This window comes from Musca domestica, unplaced genomic scaffold (genome assembly GCF_030504385.1).
Source record: "Musca domestica strain aabys unplaced genomic scaffold, Musca_domestica.polishedcontigs.V.1.1 128, whole genome shotgun sequence".
NCBI lineage: Eukaryota > Metazoa > Arthropoda > Insecta > Diptera > Muscidae > Musca > Musca domestica.
In genome coordinates, this window is record NW_026712169.1 from 783,310 (window position 1) to 802,305 (window position 18,996).

The following is an 18,996-nucleotide window of genomic DNA, read 5'->3' on the forward strand; positions in this document are numbered from 1 at the left end:
AGCATATCTGTAAAATATTAATTTTTGGAAGTATCCATGTTAAAATTGCGAATTTTTTCATAAAATTCGTATTTTCATTAATTGTATTATTTTTACGAAAAATACAAACCACGTTTGTAATTTTCGTAAAAAAAATTAAACATTGTTTTGCTCAGAGCAATCATTCCAGAAAAGTCGATTTCTAGATCCCTCATCAATTCGGATTCGTTTTCGATCTGTTGAACTCTATTCATATTTCTGTCATTCCATCGTCATTCTAAACAAAACGTGCATTTTTAGGAAAGCTATGGAATTTCGAAATAAAGGTAGGGAAAATATGAAATATTTGTGGATTCCTGACAAGTTCAGTGTTTGCTGTTAAAGGTCAAGGCTAGGACCATCAAAATTCCGAATATCTGTGGGTACCGTTATATGAAAACCTTTAAGGAATGTGGACAATGTTTTGGCACCTGTCGTAGAACCCATTATGAACTATAAATACCCAATTTGGAACGATTCCATGCAAAAATGGGGCTTAAACCGTCAAAAACCAAACATCCAATGATACCGTTGTATGGGTGCAGAAGGCAGAACTTCCCAACATACCAAAATGGCTTGAGAATAATATTACAATAAGCTTATGAACATAAGCCTTAAGCTTGAGAAAATCTTGAGAAAACATTGAAAAATGTTTGTATAACAAGTATAGAATAATCGAAACTGAACCCTTATTTATAAGCTTATACTTGAAATTGTAGAATAAGCTTACAAAAATAATATTATAATAAGCTTATTTTTGTAATAGTATAAAATATTATTTTTTTTTAGTTTTTAATCATTTTTAACGTTTTTTCTTGATGGACATCCCAGTAGTCACTGCCGCATGTGGCCTTGATACCCTGACGCTTTCTTCTCCCTTATTTGAACTTCTGCATCTCTTCCACTAAGACTACACATTTATTGAATTCCTGCAACTTTTTTGATGCTTCCAATCTGAAATGGGATTGGAATAATTTATGTGAAAGATTCCCGGATTTATTATTCATCCATACCTTAAGGGTTCGGTCCACAAATGGGTCCTAAATTCGCGTGATTTTGTTTTTTGCCAAAGAAAATAATTTCTTGCTGACAATTTTCACAAAAAATCAAAACTAATTTGTCAACAAGGGACAGACTTGAGAAATGTTTGTGGAACATAAGTGTTTCTCAAGCATTGTTGAAAAATTATATTTTTATAATATTGTTCTCAAGCTGTATTGTATTTTTGGTATGTTGGGTTGTTACAAACACTCAATACCAATTTGAGGCTAAAACAAGTAAAAAAACATTAAGTTCGGCCGGGCCAAACTTTTAATACCCTCCACCTTAGGGTAAAATAAACATTAGAAGAAATGTGGCAAAAACCATTAAAATGCCGATTATGGGGAGGTACCGTAATATGGGGGCTACACCAAAACGTGGACCTATAATTACAATGTTTCGCCACACGAACTAGGACCCATTATGGCCCACAAATACCAATTTTTAGACAAATCAGTGAAAAAATGTGGCAAAAACCATCAAAATACCGAATATCAGGAGGTACCTTTATATGGGGGCTATATCAAATAATGGACCCATGCATGCAATGTTTCGCCACCGAAGCTGGAACCAATTATGACCAACAAATACCACATTTCAGACAAATCCGTGAAAAAAATGTGGCAAAAATCATCAAATTACCGAATATCGGGAGGTCCCGTTATATGGGGGCTATACCAAAACGTGGACCTATAATTACAATGTTTCGCCACACGAACTAGGACTCATTATGACCCACAAATACCAATTTTTAGGCAAATCAGTGAAAAAATGTGGCAAAAACCACCAAAATACCGGGAGGTACCGTTATATGAGGGCTATACCAAATCATGGACCCATACATGCAATGTTTCGCCACCGGAGCTGGAACCCATTATGACCAACAAATACCGATTTTCAGACAAATCCGTGAAAAAATGTTGCAAAAATCATCAAATTACCGAATATCGGGAGGTACCGTTATATGGGGGCTATACCAAATTTTGGACCCATACATGCAATGTTTTGCCACACGCTCAGGGACCTGCTATGACCTACAAATACCAATTTTAAGGCAAATCCGTGAAAAAACGTGGCATAAATCATCAAAATACCGAATATCGGGAGGAACCGTTATATGGGGACTATACCAGAAGATATATCTCATTTTCAATACCAACCATCCTAGACACAATGCAAATAGCTCTGCTAAATTTTGGAGCTCTACGTCAAATAATGTGGGCTGTATCGTGATTTCAACAGACAGACAGACGGACAGACAGACAGACAGACGGACATCGTTAAATCGACTTAGAATTTTATGCTGATTATGAATATATATACTTTATGGGGTCTAAGACGAATATTTAAGGATGTTACAAACGGAATGACAAAGTTAATATACCCTCCTTTCCAAGGGGGAGGGTATAATTATGTGCGCTATAGGAAAACGTAGACCTATATATAGCCAATGTTAGACATACCAAGAGGATAATTCGCAAGCTCCGCCAAATGCTGGCCACTTAAGTAATAAATTTAAAACAAAAAACTGCGTCTCGTAGATTGTGTTGGACATAAGCAGAATAAAAGTCTCCCGAATTTAGGCTTCTTAAAATATTAATTTTATAAAAACGTAGACATGTTCAATGAATAAATATAAAAAGAGGCTTTACTCTGAGCTTTTGAGCCCTATATGTCGGGAAGTAAGAAGTTTTACTACTTCAGATTATAACATCACCTTATCCGATTACGTTCTCTTATGGACATGATAAAAACTGTGCAGCATAATTCTAATAAAGTAAAACTTTCTTGTACATATCTGTTTTGAAAATATAAAAGAGAGCTTATCAATTTTTGCTGTTTGCTTCCCCACGTAGAGAATACCTACTTGGCTTTCATTGAATAAATACGATTTTCAGAAAGTAGAACATAATAAACTATTTTTAGCATTAAACTATTTTTAGTTGTAGATGTCGGTAAATACGACGAATTTTGTAGAATTCTACGTGTCAGGATAATTTCAACACCCACTGTGCCTCAGCTAAGATATTTCTGCCAAGACAATATTAGTATCGGTGAAATGCTTATAAAGAGCTAACCAAATATTAAAAAGTTTAAGATTCTATGAAAAATTCGCTGAATAAAATTCAGGTCCAAATGTCCTGAATTTTGGCATATCCAACCGAATTCAACCTAGAAGCAAGTACATCAAATTTGGTTCAAATAGGTTCAGATATAGCTCTCATATATATGTTTCATCCGATTTGGTGTTTAAGTCCCCCACATTCGTAATATGCATTCAACAACAATGATATTTGGTACCAGATATCTTATAGAGCTCAAAAATACCTTCGGCTCCGATATATATTTATACTCTCAGCCATATGGCTACAGGGGGTATATATCATTTGATACGCCCAAAACGTGCCTCATCGTCAGGTGCGAAAATTGGCAATATCGGTCCACCCCATCAAGTACCTCCCCCACAAACGGTCAAAATTTTGAATAATTACAACTCTTATAAAATGTGATGTAAGAGTCCGATTGTCTTCAAATTTCACACATCCCAATATTTTTATCAACCCAAGATCTGGTGTTAATATGGAATATATCGGTCCGCTCCTTCTGGTACCTCCCCCACAAAGGATCAACATTTTTAATATCCATGAAGCTCATGAGACGCGAAATGAACCTCCGATTCCATTCAGACTTGGTACATCGCAAGATCTATTATAAAGATGGTAAAGATCGGACGATTTCTTCTGGTACCTTCCCACATAGCGTTCAATATTTTAAAAATTTTACACATACAAACATTTTTGTTAACAAAAGATCTGTTATTAAAATGACATATATCTGCGAACCCCTTCTGGTACCCCACCCACAAATGAGCACAATTTTCAAAACTTTTATCTTTACAACTTGCTATGTATATATATATATATATATATACATTAGGGGCCAATCGAAAAATTTATAGCATTTTCTGATAGGAGGATTACTTTTGCCCCACCTGTTTTATAAACGACTAGTATAGAATCATAAACCAAAAACATTTCTTAAACATTTGTGAACACGTATCTGATATAGATATTCCGATCGGAACTCTTAGAAATCGTTAAATTTTGAAGTCTTACCAGTTCTACTATTATGAGGTCTGAAGCGATTATCTACTTCTTTCGGTCCATACCTGCTGCATGATCAGTTAAATTTATGAATTACTCCATATATATGTTTAATGAATAGATTTTGTATGGTATTTGAACAATGTCCAGTTTCTGTATCGGAAAAACCCTGAAATTATATTGGTTAGATCTTTTTCTGAGCCATGGCCTTAAAAATCAATTTCTTCCAAAGCAAATATTTTTACAAAATTACTCGCAGATTACTTTTAAAGGCAGGGGTTTCTTCATGCGGTCTTAAAAGGAAGGAATTTAGCAACGCCGCTAAAAATACTCTGTCCTCAATAGCATTGCCTTTTGTGTGATATTTTCTTCTTCCGTTTGCTAGACACAACATCTTCTTATTCAATACTTGCGGTCTTTTATCTGCTCGGCGTATATGATCCAAATCACAATGAATTTGATTAACTTTCTGTTTTCTGCAAAATAACTTAAGGATTTTTTCAAATGAAATAAGTTTATTTAAATTATATTTCAAAGCCAACTGATCCAGACTCAAGTTACAAAATCCATACGAATTGCTTAGCCAGACTATGTATCCAATGCAGGGCTAGGCAGAGAGCCTCAAAAATTTTTTGTGATTGTATGTGTTTTGAAATAACAAAATATTGCAAGTGTTTTTTGCCTCTCTTTACACAGTGAGAAATAATTTGTTATCTTTATATTTTCAATTTATAATTTTTCCGTTTTAAAAACAACTTCGTTATTAAAAATTATTATTTTGATCAGACAATTCGGAGATATATTTGCACAGTTATTTCAATTATGTTTCATTTTAAAATAAAAAAATATATAAAATAAAATTTTATATAATTTTTATTTAAAAAAAATATTAAACACAAATAATAATTTCGGACTTAACATCCTAACCATCTAAGTTGATCCTTTAAAAATTAATACCGATTACCACAGGCTGACATACGCAAATAGTTGTAGAATTGTATGCTGATCAGAAACGCATATCCTGCGTTGGGTCCTAAAATATTATGTCTATGAATTACAAACAGAATGACAAACATCACATCCTGTTATTTTCCCTAATATTGACTAAGAACGTACATATAATTTCAGAGAAATCAAGGGATATGAAAATGTCCATTAATTTGGAAGGACAATAAATGTGTCTAACAATATGAAATAAATCCCTATTCCTGAATTCGTATGTAAATTTCGTCAAATAAAATTCAATTAAAAAAAGAAAAATCTTAAAATTTATAATTTTTACAAATTCGGAAATATTTGTTCCAAATATGTAGTAAGATATATTTGTGCTCCAATATTTCTTACGATGTATTCATAAAAATATCCGACAGCACCTTCCTCAACGACTGCTCGAACAAAACTAAATATTCTCCCAAAACCATTTTGACAGAAAATTCAAAACAATTTATTTTTTACAATTGTGTTGGTGAACACACAGATATCCCAAGGGATACTCTTTGCCTAGCCTTGATCCAATGTATATTCCATAATTTAAAACCAGTAAGGAAAGGTCAAAGGTCGTGCGGGGCCGACTATATGATACACTACACCACTATGCGTACTTAGCAGAGCTCCTGTAACAAAAAAGTTTATTTTAGGACTTTATGTAAAGTAGATCATACCAACTATGAACCAAATAACATTGTTGTCTAGTGCATGATATGACTTCGATAAGGATTATATTATAAAATATTTATTGGAGCAATGGATATACCGGACCGAATTTCACCAAATGGTACAATTCCGTTGAATATAAACAATCTATTCAATTTTGGCTGGTATTACAGACAGGGTGAGATAAAAAACTGCATCAAAGTCAAACGCAATAATTTTTACATTTTTTAAATTATATTGAACGAAAGCAAAAAATGTCGGAAATAGCATCAAATTTTAGAATACGTTTAGATTTGTTCGACTTGGTCACCTTTGGCACGAATTATGGCCTTAATTCGGCCAATGAAACCGTCACACGCTGCCCGAATGTTGCTCTGCGGTATTTTGACCCATTCCCGGCAAAGCGCTTGCTTGAGTTGATCGACACTTTGGTATTTTTTAGTGCCAACCTTGCTTTCCAAAATACTCCAGACACAATAGTCCAACGAATTGGTATCCGGAGATTTTGGTGGCCATTGTGCGCTGGAAATGAAGGAGGAACCTCATTTTGTAACCATTCTTGGGTGGCGCGTGCTGAGTGCGATGTTGCTGAGTCCTGTTGGAATGCCCAAGGTCTGCGGCCAAAATGTTTGTGTGCTCAAGGCTTTAATACACCCTCCACAATATTTTCGCGATAATATTCGGCATTTATTCTGATGCCACGGTCGATTAATACGAGCGGAGAACGACCATCGGCTGTTATGACGGCCCACACCATCACCATGGCCGGCGGTTGAGTTCTGGTGGCCAAGCGAAGGTGCACATTTTCAGCTGACCTCTTTGGCAAGTAAACACGATCCTTTGGTTTGTTTACAAACTGCTAGACAACGAATGTTTTCTCATCGGAGAAAACTTAATTCGACAGTTCACCACTTTTGGCCAAGCGAAGCAACTCTTTAGCTCTTTTGAGTCTATTTTTTTTTCTGTTGCGTTGTAAGTTCTTAAACTTTTTGGAATTTCAATGGCTTTACCGCGAACTCATTTTTCAATATCTGCCGAATAGAATATTGCGATATGTTCAGCGCACGAGCCATTTTACGGCCACTGTGACGCGGGTTTCGATCGAACCGATCTTGATAAAATTTGGCATTATCTGATGGCCGGTATCGAATATCATTCTTGTGGAGTGCATATTACGAATACCAAATCGGATGAAACATATATATAAGAGCTATAGCAATATCTGAACCGATTTTCAATAAATTAGATTTACTTGTTTCTAGACTGAATTTGGTCGGATGTGCCAAAATTCAGGTCATTTGGACAAATATTAATCCGAAATCGGTTGAATATATATGGGAGCTATATCCAAATTTGAAATGATTCTCACCAATTTCAATAGGGTTCGTCCTTGGACCGAAAAAAATATTGTTTGGAAAATTTCATCTCAACCAGATACTAAATGCGACCTGCATTTTGGTCCGTATATCCATACGGATGGACGGACTGACATGCATAAATCTACTCAGAAAGTGATTCTATGAAGATCCTCAAAAGTAACTATAGGTCTATCTCGCTTCCTTCTCCCTGTTACAAACAAATGCACAAAGACATAATACCTTTTCCACTATGGGGTGTAGGGTCTAATTAGAGACCAAATGTAGCCGAACAATTAATACAATTTATATACAATTTTAATTATTTTTAAAATGTATCAACTTTTTTTGTATTTTCTAAAACAAAACAGATCCTGGAGCTGTGCAATATGGAAACTTCATCAATTATTATCAATTTAATTCCGCAGAAGAACGTCTCAAACTGTTGCCTGCAGACCAATGGACCACTGACGATAACGCACCCAACGTGCCCTATCTTGTTCTAGATGTAGGCTGCAATTCTGGTGTTTTCACACAACTTTTACGTGATTATCTTAGCAAATTACTACCTCAACGTGACATTCTCATATATGGAGTAGATATTGACGATGCCCTAATTAAAAGAGCTAAAGCCGAAAACAATTGTGACGCAATAACATTTGAGTGTGTTGACGTTATGGACAATGAAGCTTTCGAAAAAATCAACGATTATTTGGCGAAACATCAACGATCGCATTTCGATGCAGTTTGTTGTTTTTCCATAACCATGTGGATACATTTGAATCATCATGACAGTGGTTTGCAGGAATTTCTACGCAAATTGTCTTCGTTGGCCAAATTATTTGTTGTAGAACCACAACCCTGGAAATGTTATCAAACTGCAGAGAGAAGACTAAAGAAATCGGGAGAAGTATTTCCTTTATTTCCAGAGTTGAAATGGCGTTCACAGGTCGAAGATGAAATCCAAAATTATCTTGAACTGACATTGCAAAGAAGAAAAGTCTACGAATCGTGTCCAACAAAGTGGAAGAGAAAAATTTGTTTTTACAGATAATTAAAAACAGATTTAGAAAATGGTAAAACAATTGTGTTTTTTTAAGTTTGTAGCTCTAGCAGTCATGTCGACCTAATGGTTTTAATAATCTAAATTAGATTTCGAGTTTAAATCGCACTATTCTCGAATAAAGTTCCCTCTTAGATCATATATATATATATATATATATATATATATATATATATATATATATATATATATATATATATATATATAAATGTATATTTTGATGTGTTACAAACGGATATATATATATATATATATATATTGTTATTCCGATTGTAACACCTCAAAATATACATTTTTGACCCCACAAAGTATTTATATTCTTGATCAGCATAAAATTCTATGTCCGATGCGATGTCCGTCTGTGGAAATCACTATAGCTTCCGAACGAAATGAAGTAGATTGATAAAATTTTACTCAAATGTATATTATGTCTGCAGGACTTTTGGTATTGAAAATGGGTCCTGTAGGTACACGTTTTGGTATAGCCCCCATATAACGGTACCTCCCGATATTCAGTATTTTGATGATTTTAGCGATATTATTCAACGAAATTGTTTCAAATTCGGTATTTAAAGTTCGTAATGGATACTACAGTCTAAGACAGAAAATTGTCTGTGCAGGTCCACGTCCTCGTATAGCCCCCATATAACCTTACCTCCCGATATTCGGTATTTTGATGATTTTAGCGGCATTATTCACCGGAATTGTTTCAAATTCGGTATTTAAAGTTCGTAATGGATGATACAGTCTAAGACAGAAAATTTTCTGTGCAGGTACACGTCTTCGAATAGCCCCCATATAACGGTACCTCCTGATATTTGCTATTTTGATGATTTTAGAGACATTATTCACCGAAATTGTTTCAAATTTGGTATTTGATGTTCGCAATGGATACTACAGCCTAAGACAAAAAAATTGTCTGTGCAGGTCCACGTGTTCGTATAGCTCCATATAACTGTACCTCCCAATATTCGATATTTTGATGATTTTAGCGACATTATTCACCGATTTCTTTTTAAATTTCGCATTTAAATATTGTAATGGCCTATGACAAAAGTTACCTATGCAGGGCCATGTCGTGGTATAAACCCCAATTTAAAAAAGCTATATTCGGTATTTTTAAGATTTTAACAGAATTTTTAACGGAATTTATAGTTTTTGAGGATTGGCAAATTCGTTACAAATGGTGGAGGATATTAAAAATTCGGCCCGGCCTTACAGCTTTTTAACTTGTTTTTTAATTTCTTTGATTCCCCCTTTACACAAAAACAAAGCACACATTTTTCATTATTATTTTTTCTTTTTGTTTATTAATTTGTACACTTTTATACACTAATTAAAGATCCTAAAACACATTTGTTTCTCTTAATTTTTTAACCTTTTTTTCTGTTAATTTTATAGATTTTAATTATCATTTCTCTTAAATAACTTTTAAATGATTTATTTCGTTAAAAATAAACGTATGTATTTTTTAATTAAAAAATTTATAAATTTAAATCGAAAGAAAAAAGTCCATTGGGAGGAGAAAAGGAAAGGAATTTGGAGGGGGTTGGAAAATAAAACAAAAAATATAATTCAAATGTTCAAAATGAAAACCTATTTTATTTTAAAAGGGGGAAACCAAGTATTTTTTTGGAAAAATGAATTATCTGTTGTAATTTGTTTTTGTTTCTTCACCTCGATTAAAAGTACACATACTTTATGAGAATAATTTTATAAAATATTAACAGTGATAAATTGTTTTGTTTTGGTTACTTTTTTTTGAAAAATAATGGGAAGCAGATTTACTTTGTGGGGAAGTAATATTTCAATGACAACTAGGAGGAAGGAGGAGGGTGGAATTTTTTCTTTTCAAAAGTAGAAATCTTCTTCGATAACATCTGTGGCATGACAATTGGTGCCGGTTATTACTTCTTCTCCTTCTTCGATATCTGTAACTACAACGTTATGCTGCATAACATTGGCTAATTCTAAATTATCCACAGTTGAAGATAAATGACGTTCTGGCTGTTGATCTAAACAAAGTCGCTGCTGCTGTTGTTGTTGCTGATGGGATGATACTACTGATGTTGGCGGTGATTGTTGAAGCGTTGATGTACTGACTGTGGATGTTAATGCTAGGGTTGATGGTAGCGGCGACGTTGTTGATCCTCGTTGTAACGCCCGTATACTTTTTGAAGTATAATTTCACCCGGCCACTTCTTCGCCGGCAAAGTCCAACTTAACGACATCTCCGGGCAAACACTCTTCAACATCAACTTCATGTTCCGCGGTATTAATGCGATTCAAGGTCATCGTAACATCGGGACCGGATGACTTCAGGGCCACACTGGTTCCTGTGGTGGCTACAGCCATGGTGGTAGTTGGGCTGGGAACAACGGATGTTGATCCAGGCGATACTATTGTGGTTGACTGCGTTACCAATGCCGCATTTGTAGAGTTGCTTACCAAATTGTTGGTAACCGTTGGGGACATTGCATTGGTGGTAACGGCAGCGTTGTGGCCCGAGGACAATGAAATTGTACCGCCTACCATTTGGGCCCCACCGCCTGTGCTGTTAGTGGGTTGTTGTAAAACAATATTCTCGGTTACTGTTACCGTAGAAGCTGTAGGCGGGGTAGATAATGCATTGGTTAAGTTTGTGTTCAATGATGTGGCTGCTGAAGATGGGGTCGATGCCAGCACATTTGTTGTTGCTGCAGCATTGTTAAGTGTAACGCCTGTAGATGTGACCACCGTTGCCGCTTGTTGTTGCTGCTGGGGATGCTGTAGCACAGTTAGAATACCTTTGGAGGCTTGTATTTGCTGGAACTGCTGTAGCGTTACACTAGTTGGCGCAATACTCGCATGGGTGGGTTGCAAAATATGTGTTTGCTGCTGTTGTTGTTGATGTTGCGCTTGAGCTTGTTGTAATTGCTGAAATTGTTGCGGCTGCAAGTGAACAATTTGTGGCTGGGTCAATTGGGGTGAACTTGCTGTTGTTACATTATTCAAGTTCACAATACTGGCGGCTGCACCACTTGCCCCACCACCTCCACCACTACCTCCAAGTGAAGTTGCACTGTGTGGCGATGCTTGAATTATAATTTGTTTAGGCGCTGTTTGAATGATTTGTGTAGGTGTTGAGGTTGTTGATGATTGTTGTTGCTGTTGTAATAATTGTTGTAAAGGTACAATATGTTGTATATTTTGTATGTGCACCGTTTGGGGCTGCGTTGTCGTTTGATGATGCTGCTGTTGCTGGGTCTGATGGTGCTGAGATGTTTGCTGTGCATTTAACACTCCCGTGGCAATTACAGTTTGCTGCTGCTGTTGTTGTTGCTGCTGCGATGGCTGATGTTGCTGCTGTACAATATGTTGTTTCAAAATCTGATGTGTTGGCTGCTGTATCTGCAATGTTTGCGGCTGCTGCTGTTGTTGTTGCTGTTGTGACTGATGTTGGTGCGTTACCGTCGTTGTTTGCGAAATTTGCTGCACCGTTTGTACCACATGCTGAACCTGTTGCATTGGTACTTGTTTCGCTGGTATACCGGCATCTTCAAAAGCTTTCTTCTTTAATGCCTGTCTGATTTGAGTCCTGCCAATGGGAAGAAAAAGAAAGATGCAAAATGTAATGTTAGTCATCTCTATTGTTAATAATATGTGAAAATGCCCTCTCGCTATATCCCTGTGAGAGGTTAAGAGGCTAATTAGGTTTATTTTCAACTTACACTGTCCTATTTTTTATGCTTAAACTGATTTTATTTAAATCATCTGAGAATCGTATTATTGATGCATGCAGCATATCAATTTCTTCATCAGTCCATTTTCTGTAAGATTTTTCAAATGGGAATTCCCGAGTTTGCAGAGTATATTTCAACAGAGAGTTGAAGGGTAGGTATTGTGGAATGATGGACGGACATAGCGAGAGAACAGAAAATAAGAATTAGTTTTTTCATAGGTTTTATATTCGTATAAAATATTGTGAAAATTTGTATTTGTATTATGTATCTGAAATTCTGCTGTGATTATAACATTTGGTGGGAGAAATTTTTTTTGGTAGGCCTAAGTATTCAGCTCAGCTCAATTCTTCTTCGTTTTCAAACAACTTTGAGGTTTTTCTTTTTAATTTTGGTAAAGATTTTTGACCAAATGTTTGACTGATGTGTCCTGAATGTTCTATAGATTTTCTTAAAATTACTTTTAATGTTTAGAAAAATACTACTTCCATATAAGTTTCATATAATGTGAGCTTGGCTTGGCAGTTTTATCTACATCTTTATTAAAATTTGTTATTTGCACTTGAAAGAGGGTCTGAGGGTGTCATAAAGGCTCTTCTAAAAGTCCAAAACAATGAGAGAAATGTGTTAACAAAGCGGACTTATTTAGGTGGTAAATGGATAGGAATCCATCCACATATAGCATAATAGCCTTCCTACTGTTATTTTATTGACAAGGTTTATCAGGATCAGCCACTCGGTGAAAATCAGAAAAAGAGATGGGATGTAAAAACAAAATTTAATAAAGGGAGATGATTGAGCGTCTTCCAGGAAGAGTTCTATAAATCAGACTTCATTTTAACTTTTCTGACTCCTATTATCTTATGAAACTTGTTCGTATTCTTCGGGATAACAACAATGAAGCGATATCAGCCGAGGAATGGCATTCGGAAAAAGGTAATAACTGCCCATATTAATACAATTTGTGATATTATCCTCATGGACTTTACTGACTTTGTGCTTTGTTGGATCTATAGAGATGTACTTGGAAAGTAGATGCAAGGTTTATTAGGATCAGCCATTCCGAACAAATCAGAAATCTAGATACATCCCAAGGCAAAAGAAAATAAATAAAAGGAGATGACTGAGCGTCTTCCAGCAAGTGTTCTATATACCGGGCCGAGGAAGAGCCTTCATTTAAACTTTTCTGACTCCTATTATCCTATGAATCTTGAGTCCAGCCCAGAAATGGAATTGAATTTGTGTTTTGTTGGATCTATGGAGATGACACTTGAAAACTGGATGCAAGACCATCTGGTCGTTTAGCTCGAGAAGAACCTCTGGGCATATTGACATGGCAGTATCAGAATATGACCTCTAAACATAACTGCTCCAGATTATTATAGGCTTCCGAGTATGAAGAATATATACGTTTGAGCTGCTACTATGCAAATGTCCCATGTTATCAAACTGGAGACATAAGTTACTTGGTACTTGGGAGGTAGAAACCCTAACGTTCTTTCTATTGCTAAAATCATATTCTACCTCCTACTACCAAAATACGTCCTCTTCCCTTTCCTATCGCCACTTCCTACGATGAACGAGCTGTAGATGAACATCCATCAACCAACCTAAGAACTAAGCACTGAATTTATTTTATAACCAGTTTTTTGTATTCTACATTACGACTAACATCAAATTTAAGATCTTAAGCTACGTTGACAAATATTTTCTAAAATTTTTACAAATTTGTAATTTTTTAGTATAATTGATGTACAAATGTGTAATCTTTTTTATACAAATCATTTTTAATTATAGTTGTCTTGTGAATAAGGCATGGCTGGACGACCTAAGACGCTAGACCCATATTTTCTACTGACGGTATTGTATAAAAAAACTTTTTTTTTTTGAAAATCTATTCAAATAAAAATCTATTGTTTTTGGAATTAATTTTAATAAAAAATTGAAAATTAATAACATCTCTATAAAATACATTGCATATAAAACAAAGTATATACAATATTATGACTTAATTTCACATATTCCAAATGTTTTAAATTCTGGTTGCTCCTGGAATTAATACTTCAAAACAAGACGAAAATTATTAGTTTATTTTCGTATCGACCTTGTTTAATAACTATTATGAGTTTTTCAATTCAATTTCAATTTTTGAAGTTGGCCAAGAATTGGACTAACTCTTCTTGATTGAATATCTTTTATATATTTCAGCAGAAATCACGAATATTAGAGTCTACTATTAATAGGTATATTAAATAACGAGCAAATCGGACCATAGCATGTCTTTTTTAAATATTTCTGTACAATAAATTTAATACTCATGTAATCCTTTCTCTATTTAAGACAGTTCTAAACATAATTCTAAAAATATTTCAGATACATAAACATCATTTAAAATATTTACATAAAATTAAAGATAAAATTAATAAATAGAACAAAAATACATACCCCGCTGGTGATTCTGCATTTGGATGTAATTGCATAGTTAAATCTCCTAAGCGACTAAAAGCCTGACCAGCAGCAGTGAATATTTCACCCACCTAAAATGGAATTGATAAAACAACAACAACATTCATGTAAACAAATCGAATAAAATTCGTTATCAAAATAAAGCAAAACAACTGGTATGCAAATCTCTTCTTGTTCCTGGTTGTAAACAAACAAATCTCCAATGTCCGTCCTTTTGTTATAGAAGAGTTTAGCCCACCTAGGGGATACCCATTCTGCGGTAGAAGTTCACGCAGAAGCCCTGTACCACTCGAAGTGCCTGTTATGGACGGACGATTGTTTTTTAAACAAATTCATTAGTTTGTTTGCAAACAATTTTTGTCGTTCTTTCCTCTTGACCGCCCTAAGGAATTCAGACGATCTGACACTTGCCGAGCGAGAGTTGTTTTGGTGTTGTGGTGTGTGACATGAGTGAGTCGTCGTCGAGTTTTCCCGCACAAATTTTTTTAGAAGTTATTTTATTGGCAAACACTGCAGACGATGTTATTTGTTAAATTCCGATCAAAAAAACTTACTTTTGTGGCTGAATTCATGGTATTTTAATGAAAAAATCTTGAGATTTTCTAAATTATTCTGTGAAAATTATAATATTGTACAGTTGTCAAAAACAGCGTAGGTAACAGCGTTGTAAAAAAAATTGACTGCTACATGGGTTATGTTGGGTTGGCAATCACAGGGTGATTCGTAGTAAGACAAAAGTAGCAATAAAAAAGACGCGAAATGAAATCAGCTAAATTAGATTTATGATATATTTTAAAATATAAGTAACTTAATTGTAAGGAATAAAAAATATATATTTTAAGTAGTAATATTTGCTTTTAGTGTTTTCGCAAGATATGTACGATTTATTGTACAACATTTTATTAAGATTAAGGAAATAAAAGTGATTTTTTGAGAGAGAAGAACGAAGTATAAGAACAATTTTTTTTTTATATTGGTAAAAAATATGAATTTATAAAGATTTTTTTTAATTGAATATGAAGAAAAAACTCTATTCTCAATAAAACTTGCTCAGCGTTTACAAAAGATATCGTCCTGTCTTTGTAGACGCAGTAATAGCACATTTATACAATTGAAGATTAACCCACTGAATCTATTTTAGTACATTTACATATAAATGGGTTAACACACTGGATTTGGATCAAAATTGTCATATCTATTTCTTATATTTCAAATAAATTCTCTTAAAGTAAGTTAACCCAACAAAAGGCATTGCATCCATTGGGTTAATCTTGTTTTTTAGATACACCCATGGCTCAACTTCAAAGAAACTTGGAAAAATGCAACTCTGTACTGGAACCTTATTATGTCAAATGGACTTTTAAATATACATAAATGATAAATTATATACAACAATTGGTTTGGTTTATTTTGCATTTTTCTCCACAAAAAAAATATATATTGGGGAAAATTCACAAAACATGAATGAAATATTGGCTTTTTCCACAAAATTGAAACCAAGATTCATTGACAATATTGCTTTATTCCAAATTTGTACATTTTGTTGCCTGTTAACCATGGTAAAATAATACAGGCAACAGCAAGTGTTGTTGTACAACAATTGTAACAACAACCAAATTCAAATTTGTTTTTGTAAATAATACATGTGTCAGAGTTATGTGTCCAAAAAAGTAAACAAAATAATTAGTTTTCAATAAATTATTTTAATTTAAAAAAAAAAAAATTGGAATTTGGATTATTAAATCGAAAATGCAGAAGAATTCTTCTTAAAATATTTAATGTTAATGCTTACATATCATTTTCCTGAATGTATAGTTGTTAGCTGTAGGTCCAATTCTCTGGCAATCCATCTGGCAACGCCATAACTTTTGACAGAGATGTCACATCGCTTAAGGACATACCGCGTTTGAAGCGTCAGTCCAAGCAGATTTTTACCATGAACCAATACACGACACGCGAGCGCTCTGAAATAATTAAAATTTACATTCAACAGAAGAAGTCAATCTTGAAAATCCAACGTGCTTTTAAAACATTAAAAAATGCGAAAAGTGCGCCTTCTAAGAACACCATTAAGCGTTTATACGAAAAATTTACGACTGGTAAGGCTCTTTCAAATCCGAAGAGGCCATATAAAAGTCGACCAAGGCGATCGGACGAGAATATCGCTGCCGTACGAGCCAGTGTTTAGAAGGTCTATATAAAAGTCGACCAAGGCGATCGGCCGAGAATATCGCTGCCGTACGAGCCAGTGTTGGTAGAAGAATATAGGTAGATGCATCAACGTTTGGGAACATTGATATGTCAAAATTTTTAAAATGTTTTATGAAAAATAAGTGGATTTTTAGATGTTTTTTATACGACGCAAATCAGAGGTTGTTAAAATATGAATTTTTCAAAAATTTTTACAAATTTTAATAAATTTTCATTTAAAATTTGCAATTCCAAAATCGACAGTTGACAGTTCATTGTCCCAGCAGCAGTGTCGATGCGACTACCTGTATTCTTCTACCATGGTTTATAGCTAATATGTTTAAACAGCTTACGTTTCATTGTGACACATCTTCAGTTCGGTCTATAATATAACCATAAATCGTCATAAAACGAAGAACGCTTGGAAATCATTAAATTTGAATAAGCCACAGTTTGGCTTATGAGTTGGTAGCCTCATTGAACCGTACTTCTTCAAAGATCGTAAAGTAAATGTGAATGGTGAGCGTTACTCAGCGAAGATATCCAATCTTTTGCCCAAAATGGAAAAGCTTTCTTGCATGACATGTACTTTCAATAAGACGGTGTCAGATGCTATATAGAACAGAAGAATTACCTTTCGGACAAAAATAATGAAATTTGTTACAATTTCGTTTTACTTATTTTTTTTAACCAAATTGAAGATGCCTCTGCGATAAAAATGCAGTGACAGTCAATTACATTTACAGAAACTAATAATTTTATTTCTATATCTCTGAAATTTTTTTTTTATTTTAAAGGAAATGAAAACCATATACTGTGAACTTGGCTTAAGTCATCGGCTGGCTTCTTTGTAAATGAACAAAGAAGCGTAGGATGCGCAAGCATAAATTATGGGCGCAATTGAACTAAGCCAACCTAGAACTCCTTTGTTCTTTTACGAAGAAGTCAGCCGACAACTTAAGCCAGTTTAAAGGTAAGAATACATAAAACGTTTTATTACAACCTTAAGCAAAATTTGTTATTTAAATTGTTATTAAATTTAAAACGACAAAAAAAATCTCTATTCTCAATAAAACGTACTCGGCGTTTGAAAACCCAGTAATAGTGCATTTATACAATAGAAGATTAAAGCTGAGAATACATGAAACGTTTTTGACTGGCTTGAGCCATAGGCTGGCTTCTTCGGAAAAGAACAGTAGAGCGTTGGGCCAAAATCGAACTAAGTCAACCTGAAAGCCCTTTATTCCTCTACGAAGAAGCCAGCCTATGACTTAGGCTGCAAATACATAAAGAGCATATTTGGCTGGCTTAAGTCATCGGCTTGCTTCTTCGTACATGAACAAAGTAGTTTTAGGTTGACATAGTTCGATTTTGGCCCTAGGCTCCTTTGTTCATCTACGAAGAAGCCAGCCGATGACTTAAGCCAGCCAAATATGCGCTTTATGTATTTCTGCTCTGAGGCCCTGGACCTTCAAAGACAATTTTTTGTCATATACTGAAGTACCCATTAGGAACTTCAAATACGAAATTTGAAACAATTTCGATGAATAATGTTCCGAATATTGGGAGGTACCGATATTTAGGGAGCTATACGAAGACCTCGACCTGAATAGACAATTTGCTAACATAGACTTCGGGTAAAAAATATCTCTAAAATCATCAAAATACCGAATATTGGGAGATTTGTTATAAGGGGACTATATGAAGACATGCACCGATATAGCCCATTTACGAACATAACCTGCCTACTGACAAAATACATATGTGTGCAAAACTTTAGCCTTCTATCTGACTAAGAATTTTACGCTGATCAAGAATATGTATACTAAGTTGGTTCTGACATGAGAATTTCGAGGTGTTACCAACGGGATGACAGAGTTTATATACCCTCCATAGAATAGTGGAGGGTATAAAAAGCAATCCTAAAATGTAAATTGCACATTCATTCTCTTCGAGTTTCCCAATATCCCAATATATCTACTAAAACAATATGTGGTGCAAAGATGGAATATATAGGACCACTCCTTGTGATACCTCCGCCACAACGCCAACGTGTCAAAATTTAGAATTACCAAAATTCTTATAAAATGTGAAATAAACAACTAATCTAAACTTCACACATTTCAATATTTCTTCCAGCACTACCTGGTTTGAAAATGGAATATATATGGTTCAATTCTTCTGGTACATTTCCCACAACTGGCCAACATTTTATCTAAATATTTCGCTCAACCAGATATCTACTGTGAACAAGTCAGCGATGTTCATCAAACTTCGTGTACCTCAATATGTCTGTTAACCATAGACCAATATTTATTTCGGTTCATTCCTTCTGGCTAAACGTTTCACTAAAGAGTACTCCTATATAATTGTAAATAAGTGTTCGA

General features: G+C 34.5%; 2 protein-coding genes and 1 long non-coding RNA gene across 5 annotated transcripts in view; 1 reads left to right on the forward strand and 2 right to left on the reverse strand.

Moving 5' to 3' along the window:
* Positions 1-4,630, reverse strand: part of LOC131800728 (uncharacterized) — a 74,095-nt gene extending 69,465 nt beyond the window's left edge. Inside the window, exons 1-2 of the long non-coding RNA XR_009341510.1 lie at positions 4,428-4,630; positions 4,176-4,332 (exon numbers count right to left, since the gene is read on the reverse strand). This is a non-coding gene — a long non-coding RNA (uncharacterized LOC131800728). The remainder of the gene's footprint in view (positions 1-4,175; positions 4,333-4,427) is intronic.
* Positions 175-8,348, forward strand: LOC131800505 (probable RNA methyltransferase CG11342). The gene is made up of 2 exons (XM_059118408.1): positions 175-305; positions 7,543-8,348. The coding sequence occupies exons 1-2, from the start codon at positions 287-289 to the stop codon at positions 8,223-8,225; spliced, it is 702 nt and encodes a 233-aa protein (XP_058974391.1). The 5' UTR covers positions 175-286; the 3' UTR covers positions 8,226-8,348.
* A 2,064-nt stretch (positions 8,349-10,412) lies between these two features.
* On the reverse strand, positions 10,413-15,115 carry LOC131800729 (adenylate cyclase, terminal-differentiation specific-like). Of its 3 annotated transcripts, none has more exons than XM_059118409.1 (4): positions 14,974-15,115; positions 14,399-14,490; positions 11,945-12,043; positions 10,413-11,811 (listed from the first exon to the last, which is right to left on the reverse strand). In XM_059118409.1, exons 1-4 carry the CDS (start codon positions 14,989-14,991, stop codon positions 10,422-10,424), a joined length of 1,599 nt encoding a protein of 532 aa, XP_058974392.1. In that variant the 5' UTR covers positions 14,992-15,115; the 3' UTR covers positions 10,413-10,421. The 3 variants fall into 3 exon arrangements, with proteins under 3 accessions (XP_058974392.1, XP_058974394.1, XP_058974395.1); XM_059118411.1 differs by lacking the exon at positions 14,974-15,115 and adding an exon at positions 14,658-14,913; XM_059118412.1 differs by lacking the exon at positions 11,945-12,043.
* Positions 15,116-18,996: the final 3,881 nt, after the last annotated feature.

Excerpts from the sequence above, each read along its gene's own strand:
- LOC131800729 (XM_059118409.1), bottom strand. Across the intron at positions 12,044-14,398 it reads AATGCAGAATCACCAGCGGG|AAAATGGACTGATGAAGAAA; the intron begins GTATGTATTTTT and ends AAAATCTTACAG. Across the intron at positions 11,812-11,944 it reads AGCATAAAAAATAGGACAGT|GACTCAAATCAGACAGGCAT; the intron begins GTAAGTTGAAAA and ends TCCCATTGGCAG.